This window comes from Megascapheus bottae, chromosome 5, assembly GCF_031878675.1.
Source record: "Megascapheus bottae isolate mThoBot1 chromosome 5, mThoBot2.hap1, whole genome shotgun sequence".
Classification (NCBI taxonomy): Eukaryota; Metazoa; Chordata; class Mammalia; order Rodentia; family Geomyidae; genus Megascapheus; species Megascapheus bottae.
Window position 1 is genome coordinate 30,219,620 of NC_143513.1, and position 9,159 is coordinate 30,228,778.

Sequence of the window (9,159 nt, forward strand, 5' to 3'; positions counted from 1 at the left end):
CCTACATACAGATATGTTAAATTTTAAGATCTAAAAGCTTTGGGAGAAAAGAACAATTCTCTAATGAAAGTTAATTCCTAATATTATCCCAAGAAGTGGCAGACAACAATAGTATTAAGCCAGTAAGAAAGTGAGAAGAATTAGTCTCCTCAAAAGGTTCCTGGGTTGGGGACATAGGCAATCCATGTTCTGAAGGGTTCAGTATCACCCCCAGGTTTTAACCATAACTTTCAGGATGCTTTCTGAAGTTGCAACTTCTGTTTTAAGTACATGTTTACATAAGGTTCGTAATAAAACTAATACTCTACTCAAAATATTTATCATCCTTCACTTGCTATTTACATCATAGAAAGACATTTATCCAAAAGCAGTTGCCATTTAGTTTGGATGTCTCCCTTCCAAATTCATGCTGAAACTTAAATCTCCAAGGCAACAGTATCAACGAGCAGGGACTTTAGAAAGTGAATAAGGCAGGAGAGTTCCTCACTTGTGAGTGAGATTAGGACCTCTATGAAAAGGTTCCAGGCACCAGGACTTTTACCGTCCATCCCCATTGACCACATGAGAACACAGTGATGTAACAAGACCGGCCCTCAGCAGACACTGAGCTTGATCAAACTTTACATCTAGATTTCAAACTGTCATCTAAAATTGTGAAGAGGGAGTCTCTATTAAACTACCAATTTTTGTCTAGGGTATTTGTTACAGTGCACAAAGTAAAACACTACCAGAGTACAGTATTTCAGACATCACAATTCCTCTATCAACCAAAATTCAGCTATTTTAATATCTCCTATAAATAATCCAAAATCCTAGAAAGAAAAGGAAGAAAAAAAGCCAGTTTTCTATGATTAGCACTCCATAAGCATATGTGATTAAAAAAACAAGATTTATTTCAAAATTATTTTAATTTAGGAATAGAAAATATTTTGGATGAGAGATGAAACCAGAAAAACACTAAGTATTTAGATGAATGTTTACTTCGTGAGTTTCTTGAGCCCTCACTCATTCACTAATCCCCATGATGGAAATCTCCAAAGTGTACTCAGCCACCCCTGCAAAAGAAAGAAAACTTGTCATTTGAGGCAGAGACTTTAGTAGTGATTGTAAATGAAATATGCTGCAATATTATGCAGCCAAAACTAGTTTTTTGAGAACCATATCCAACATTCACCCAAAATAGCATCAGAGTGGCACAGTGAATGTTTAAATCTTGGAACAAAAAAGGCCCCGACAAATATCATGTAACCCTTTTACTAATTACAATAAAAAAAAATGCATTGAACAATAAAAAAAAAAAAAAAGAAAAGGCCCCGAGTGAATGACGATGGAGTCTCTGAAGCAGATATATTTTAAAACTCATAATGCTCCTTTGGTGGTTTCACATGAAGTGGTGTGGTATTTCTTTCAGACCATGATGTGAACTGCACAATAAGATAGTTTTGATTGATATTGAGGTAAAACAGAGGAAAAAGATTTAGGACAAGAAAACTGGTTCTCAATGTTGTCACTCAAAAGCCTAATCTTAAGAAAAAAAAAAACAAGCTTTTCTACAGACCTTCTGCATTTTAAACACTAAAGTGATATTGTCAAATGTACATACATTTTAACACTGTGATACTAAATAAGCAAAAAAAAAATCCCTTTGCTAGGTGGCAATGTATATATTTTCTTGCTAGTATTTTAACTGCTATTAAATTGTGTGGTCCTAACTAAAAGACCAGAAAATGCTTAACCTCTTTAAATTACATGAGTATTATTTTTGACTTCTATAATTGTAAAAGGAAAGCATAAAGATATAATTCAACACAAGGATAAAGTCTATGGTTATACTGACTGTGCCATCATCTCCAAATTATTTCAACAGCAATTTATGCTTTGCCAAGTAGGAAATGATTTCTTTTACTTTACAGCTATTACAGTATATAATGAAAGCATATATTTTCTGTAGCTTTTTTTTACAAAACGTCTGATTTGGCCTTCATTTCAGGCAATTCTTTTTTTCTTTTTCTTTTTTTTTTTTTTTTTTTTTTTTTGCCAGTCCTCAGAGCCTGGATTCTGTCCTTGAGCTTTCAAGACTAGTGCTCTACCACTTAAGCCACAGCACCATTTGCAGCTTTTTCTGTGCATGCAGAACTGAGGAATTGAAAACCGGGCTTCGTGCGTGCTAGACAAGCACTCTACCATTTAGATCATATTCCCAGACCAAGCAATTCTTAAGCAATAAAAAGTATACCTACAAGAAAGTTTTCTAAGCAACTTCATGAATGTTTCATGTTCTGTCACATATAGACCATGTAACTCACATTGCTTATTTCTCTATGCCTCAGTTTCTTCTCAGGACTAAATGAGTTGAGTTACATTAAGCAAAAATATTCTCTGGCCTAGGATTAAGTGCTTAGTACTTTAATATTCTCTCCAAAGATTGTCAATTATTACTGCATTATCTCCATTAGGAAAAATGTGATTATGAAGACAATCATTTAATTCAATTAATACTCAGTTTTAACAGACCCAAGGGGATAGTGGACTAGGTTCTATCAGAGTACATATTCTAGAAGTATGGATTATAGAACTCACAATCAATGTGGCAATCAGACAGTGATGTTTGGCAAGAAAGATTAAAAAAAAAACCTAAGTGAGAGCAATAACATCACAAACAAACTCACTGTCAATAAAGTATAAGGAGTGGGAAGCAAGAAGAGCTTACTGGAAGAGATTTTATTCTACTTCTTTTTAACCGACTAGGCAATTTTAGACCATTGATAGGTCTCAGGTTCCTGAATTCTACTGTATATTCTCTCCAACAGTCCACAATTCCAGAGTTATCATTTCTCATTAATAACATAAAAAGGGATTTCTGAGCTAAGATAAATTTTAATGCCTTGCTTCTTCTCAGTTCTTATGCTTCATGATTCTAAAATATCATGTTGTGGCACTTTTGCTTAGTAACTACAGTAAATAATATAAACTCACTTGCTTGGTAGTAGGCCTTTTGTCATTGAATATGAAATCACCACCAATACTGGCGAAAAATACCCAATACTAATGTTTCATTACAGTAACAACTTCAATTTAAGTTCTTAATGAAATCCCTCACTCAGGACCTTACCTGAATTAAATCAATAATCAAGCCCAAGTAAGAACTATTCCCTTCGTGGTATAAACTAGAAATAGAGAGGTTAAGAAAACTATTCACAACTCTAACAACTATTAAGTAAGAAAGAGACTATGCATGTAGGCAATGTGGTTCAGAGATTGAAATATAAAAATAGATATTCCAGTAGAACGTATTTCTTTACAACTTAAAAATCAATAGCATAGTAAATAAAGACTTGTATTTGAATACTAGTTGTGTCACTGAATACTTACTTCCTTGACCCTGTAATATTTAACTCATAAGTCAGGTACCAGTACTAATAATCCTACTCAAGGGAATTGAGATCTGAGGTTCAAAGCCAACCAGAGTAGGACAGGCCATGAGACATCTTATCTAATCAGTTATCCAAATATGTTAAAAGTAGAGTTGTGGCTCAAATAGTGGAGAATTAGCTTGAGCAAAAAGTTCAGGGATAGCAACCAGACCCTGAGTTGAAATACCAAGACCAGCAAAAGCACACACAAAAATCTGCTAAGTTAAGTCCTAGCTCACAGAGTTGCTGTAAATATGTATCATATAAAAAACCAGCAGGGCACGGTGGCTCACGCCTGTAATACTAGCTACTCAGTAGGCTGAGATCTGAGGATCAAGGTTCAAAGCCATCCCAGTACAAAAGGACCTGAGACTCTTATCTCCAATTAACTTCTAGAAAATGGGAAATGGGGCTTGGGTCAAGGAGTAGGGCGGTAGGTAGCCTTGAGCTAAAGAGCTCAGTGACAGTGCCCAGGCCCTGGGTTCAAGCCCCAGGACCTCTCCCTCCCAAAATCATTTTTGTTCCTAGTGTATTTTATAAAGTTTACTTACACGATGATGTTATTAATAGGGATATGGATCAATTTTACAAAGAAGCCAATGAAGCCCATTATTGCGAATCCTATTGCTGTTGCCATGGCAATCTTCTGGAATTCTGAATGTAAAAACACAAAATTCACATTAATTTTTTTTGCACTGTCATTACAAGTATGGGAGAAAAATTTAGTGACATCAACTTACAAGTTTATGCTTTTCCTGACGAGTAGTACATAGTAAAAATAAGAGACAATAGCAAACATATTTGACACGTGTTTAATGTCCATACTTTGGTAACACAGGAAAGTGTATGATTGCTATAGCGAATTCATCAACAGGCCCTGGAAACATTTGTCCACCTCAGCAAATGATCAAAATATCAAACGAAAAAGGAGAGAAAGCTGGGTGTGGTGGCTCAAGATGGGTGAGTCACGCCTGTAATCAATCCTAGCTATTCTGCAGGCTGCGATCTGAGGATCTGCCAGCATGGGCACAGAAGGACCTAGACTTTTTTTTTTTTTTTTTTTTGCCAGTCCTGGGCTTGAGCTCAGGGCCTGAGGACTGTCCTTGGATTTTTCTCAAGGCTAGAACTTTACCACTTGAGCCTCAGCACCATTTCTGGCTTTTTCTAAGTATGTGGTATTGAGGAATCAAACCCGGGTCTTCCGTGCATGCTAGGCAAGCACTCTACCACTAGGCCAAACTCCTGGCCCCACCTGAGACTTTTATCTCCACTTAACCTCCAGAAAACGGGAAGTGGGGATTGGCTCAAGGGTAGGGCGGTGGCCGTGAGCTGAAGAGCTCAGGGACAGCGCCCAGGCTTAGTTCAAGCCCCATGACCCACCAAAACCAAAAAAAGATAGAAGATAGGATGAATTGCATTTTCCTTCAAAATGTTTAATGTAACAATTTTATTACAAGTGTATTAAAATAGAATAATAAACTTAGTGATATATAGTGATATTATAATTGATCTACTGGCCAAAAGGCTTAAAGAATCAAATTAAGTCAAATATGCCTTCATATAAGGTTTCAACACTGGTATATTTCATTTTTAATCTATTTCTTCAGGGAAGCTTCCCTTCACCTCCTACCTGGATTAGTCCTCTTTCTATGTGGTATCAAACCTTCTAATCTTCCCTATTACTTATAAAGGCAGTAATTATTTAATGAGTCTTCAATGATGACTCTAAGCCTCAAGCGGAACAAGACCTATTCTCTAACCTTTATTTATGAATTGTATGTACTACTATATTATATTCTAACATGTGTTGGGAGCCAGAGTGGAATCAAACTGTACCTTGATTTGCATCAGACAATGGCTTTATTGTCTTATTGTTTTCTGGCCTTATTCTGTTTAAATAACCTGAGATTTACCATATGAATGTAACACCTGGAAGTTCCCTGGGTCTGGAGAAGGGAAGAGGTGGAGTGGAAAATAAACGGGGCAGTCTTTACCTGGACTGCAGACATCCCGGACCCGGTGTGTCTGTCTCTCTATTTCTTCCTAGTCCTTGCCCCCTATTTCAGGAACCCCAATCTGCGAACCCTGGTTTGCTGCCGGCTGGCCCCGGCAAACATGAACAAAAGTAGAAGCACCAATCATGTTATGGGCCCAGCACGCTTCTGCTGTGCCACTCTGCTAACACTTGCACCAACCATATTAAATAATAAATTTTCAAGAGTGGCAACAAATATACTGTTGGATTCATATTAGCTTTCTGTTCCTGATTCAAGCCAGTTCAGAGAGGACTCCAAAGATTTTTCCAGAATGGTAACATGGAAAACATTAAATAGTCCAGTCATAAAATATGACAACTAACTTTCCTATGACAGGGCCGTGTAGAACATTTTTAAGTACAAAACAGAAAAATGTAGACATTGTACATAATCTAAGAAATGACAATGTTCTAAAATAATTAAGTAAAATAAAACAAATCAATGAAAGTGTTGACAAAAGTAATGAAATGGGGGCCGGGAGTTTGGCCTAGTGGTAGAGTGCTTGCCTAGCATGCATGAAGACCCGGGTTCGATTCCTCGGTACCCCACATACATAGCAAAAAGTCAGAAGTGGTGCTGTGGCTCAAGTGGTGGAGCTCTAGCGTTGAGAAAGTCCAAGTACAGTGCTCGAGCCCTGAGCTCAAGCACAGGACTGGCAAAAAAAAAAAAAAAAGTAATGAAATGGCTATTGTGTGTGTGCTGAAGACAGAATCAGGTAATTTTATCATCAAGGTATATTCCAATGGAACCATTACAATTACTGCTGAGAAAGGTTACTAAACAGGAAGATGTTTAATATGTGATTACCTTTTCTATCCGGTTTGGTGCATCTTTTAACCAGTCGAATAGAATCCTTTACAAATTGCCGACTTGGCTCAACAAACTGCATTACTTGATCCATGATTACCTGCTTAAAAAATTTAAGGGGAAATAAAACACACAAAATGAGAAAGAAATGTTCAATATACATATATACGTGTGTGTGTGTGTGCGTGCGTTTGTGTGTGTGAAAATAAAACTAGAAAAATCAGGATGTGGTTGGGGCTGGGAGAAATGGGAGGGGTTTGGAGATGGCTGCAGATGAGAGAATGACTGCAGGGTGATGATGATCAAGATATGTTGTGCTCTTGAACTGACAGGCTGAACTGAATCGCCTTTGTATTACTAAAGATAACAATCTTGAAACTTTTAATGAGTGTTGTAAAAAAAAAATCAGCAAGATACTCACTAGTATTAATGACAAAGTAATATGAGACCAACCATGAATTCATAACCAAGAGTTCATTCCATCTTATGTGACACAACCAAGACTGTAAAACTTAAAATTTACACTACGTGTGTAAATTCCAGGAAAATGTCAGATAGTAAGAAAAGCACAGTCTTATGCATGTTCTCATTTACAAGGGACACATGTAATATAAAACGGATGCCTCTATTACAGGGTCAAGGAACCAAGAACACACTCATCCCTTACACAGTGTGCATTCCTCACAGCTCCTCTTTTGAGTTTTAAGCTATGCAGGAGTCACTGACGCTCCTGCATGAATGCCAACTACAGTGCTGCAGGAATCTAAAATGAGAGCAAACCTAAGTTGCAATTTAATTATCATAAAGCATACAAAGTTTATACAATGAATTTAAGGAAAAATACAATTATGAGGGATGACAAGAGACAAGAAATTTCCAAAAACCAAAGACTGGCTAAACCAAATGTAATCCTTGCCTGATCTATGAATACAGTGTTTTCCCCTCTCCTTTAATTCTAAACAACCATGGATTTAAAATACTGTTTCACTGTCTTTGTGATCTAAAGTATGACAGAATTAAAACACAAAAAGGTATTAAAAAAAATAAAAAAGACTGGCTAAACCACAATGCAGATTCTGAGAAGCTACTAAACTTTTAGGCCTGGACACACTTGTTAAGGAAACAGTGCTCTACATCTTGTACATTAACCACATCCCTTCCTTGGACCTTATGACCCAGAAGCAATATCCAATTTAAATAACTTTGAGAGCGACTGGTATGACAGCTAACCAGGCCAAGTGCTTGGTACAAGTAGTAGGTTGGCGGTTCAAATCCCTGGCTACAAAACATAATCTAAGTTGGGGGGGGGGGAGGGAAGACTCAGGAGGCACAGAGGATTCCTTAAAACGTCCTGGAATAAAAACACGTGCCTGTTTTTTGTTGTTGTTGTTGTTTCAGTATTTCACTTAATTTTGTGCTGGAGAGCTAGTGGTCTTTAAAATCCACATTGGACACTGAGGAGGAGATCAACTCTTCAGAGCACTGGTGGAGGCAGGGCGGGGAGGGGTGGGCGCCCTGCAGCCCCACAGCGACTGCGAGGCCCTGGAATCCCCCCCCCCCACCACCACCCCCGTAAAGAGCTCGTACCGAGAAGTGGAGCTGTGGCTCAAATGGCAGAGCGTCCGCCTCCGGGGGGAACAACCTAAAACACAGCTGCCACCAGGTCCTGAGTTCAATTCCTAGACACCCCTCCCGCCAACACACACACACGGGTACCTCCGCCCCGAGACTCCAATCCCCGGAGCGCCGCAGGCAGCACACCCCGCTCCGGCTATGGGCGCGGCGGCCCCCGGACGGTTTTATCCGGCAGCGTGGGGCCGAAGGTGGGCCCGACTGGATCCGGGTGCCAGCTGGAATGCGCGGCCACTCTGACCACTGCCCCACCAGCCAGCCCCCAGAAAGGACACTCACCTACGGGTGGGGACACTCCTCACTCCAGAGACACGTAGCACTGAAGCGCTGGAGGCCCGCCGGAAGCGGAAATGCAGGCGTTACCCCCCGCCCGCCCTCGCCGGATTGGGCGGGTACGCGGAGTCCTCAGCGCGCAGGCGCGAACAGCTTGCTTGTCAGCCAGGCTTTCGGGGGCGGAGCGTCGAAGGTTGTGGGCGGGGCTGCGAAGGCTGTAGGCGGGGCGTCGGGGCGTCTTAGCAAGACTGTCCCTCTTTCTTGGATTTCAGGCTTTTTGTAGACAGACCCCCATCCTCTTTTCTGTGGCCTTAGCCAAGTCTGTGTGTATTCGACCCCATCTGAGTAATCTCTGTTCACAATGGACTCCACTTGAAGAAATGATGGATTTCTCTTCAATTTTGTTTCCTACAAACCTCATTTTGGATCCTGTGTGTGTGCGTGTGTGTGTGTGTGTGTGTGTGTGTGAGAGAGAGAGAGAGAGAGAGAGAGATAGAGAGAGAGAGAGAGAGAGAGAGAGAGAGAGAGAGAGAGAGAGAGAGAGTGTAACTAGAACCCCATGCATAGTTGGAAGTGTAGAATATACTACCCTTAAAAAGGTTCCCCAGTTTGTCATAAAGCATTAAACCTTATGACAATTCAGTTCTGATTATTTACTAAAAAAAGAACAAAAAATGTACAGCAATGCTTATAGCAGCTTTCATTCATAGTAGCAAAAAAAAATCTTAAACAGTAGGAATCCACTAATCAATTGGTAAACATGTAAGTGGAATACCACTCCATGGTTAGGAGGGGAGCAAAAAGAGCTATTTAAACCATCACTGAGCATAGTGCTAGCAGCTCCTGCCTATAATCCTAGTTAGGAGGCTGAGATATGAGGATAGTGGTTCAAAGCCAGCCTGAGCAGGAAAGGCCTTGAGATTCTTTCTCCAATTAACCACCAAAAAGCTGGAAGTAAAACTGTGGCTCAATTGCTCAAGCACTAATCTTAAACACAA

General features: G+C 39.7%; 1 protein-coding gene across 3 annotated transcripts; it reads right to left on the minus strand.

Annotated features, from left to right (window-relative positions):
- Positions 1-870: 870 nt before the first annotated feature.
- Sec61g (SEC61 translocon subunit gamma) lies at positions 871-8,273 on the minus strand. 3 transcript variants are annotated; one of them, XM_090332852.1, is made up of 4 exons: positions 8,168-8,273; positions 6,257-6,359; positions 3,965-4,067; positions 871-1,055 (listed from the first exon to the last, which is right to left on the minus strand). In XM_090332852.1, exons 2-4 carry the CDS (start codon positions 6,348-6,350, stop codon positions 1,046-1,048), a joined length of 207 nt encoding a protein of 68 aa, XP_090188978.1. In that variant the 5' UTR covers positions 6,351-6,359; positions 8,168-8,273; the 3' UTR covers positions 871-1,045. The 3 variants fall into 3 exon arrangements, with proteins under 3 accessions (XP_090188978.1, XP_090188977.1, XP_090188979.1); XM_090332851.1 differs by having other exon boundaries at positions 6,257-6,356; positions 8,168-8,269; XM_090332853.1 differs by lacking the exon at positions 871-1,055 and having other exon boundaries at positions 3,961-4,067; positions 6,257-6,356; positions 8,168-8,269.
- Positions 8,274-9,159: the final 886 nt, after the last annotated feature.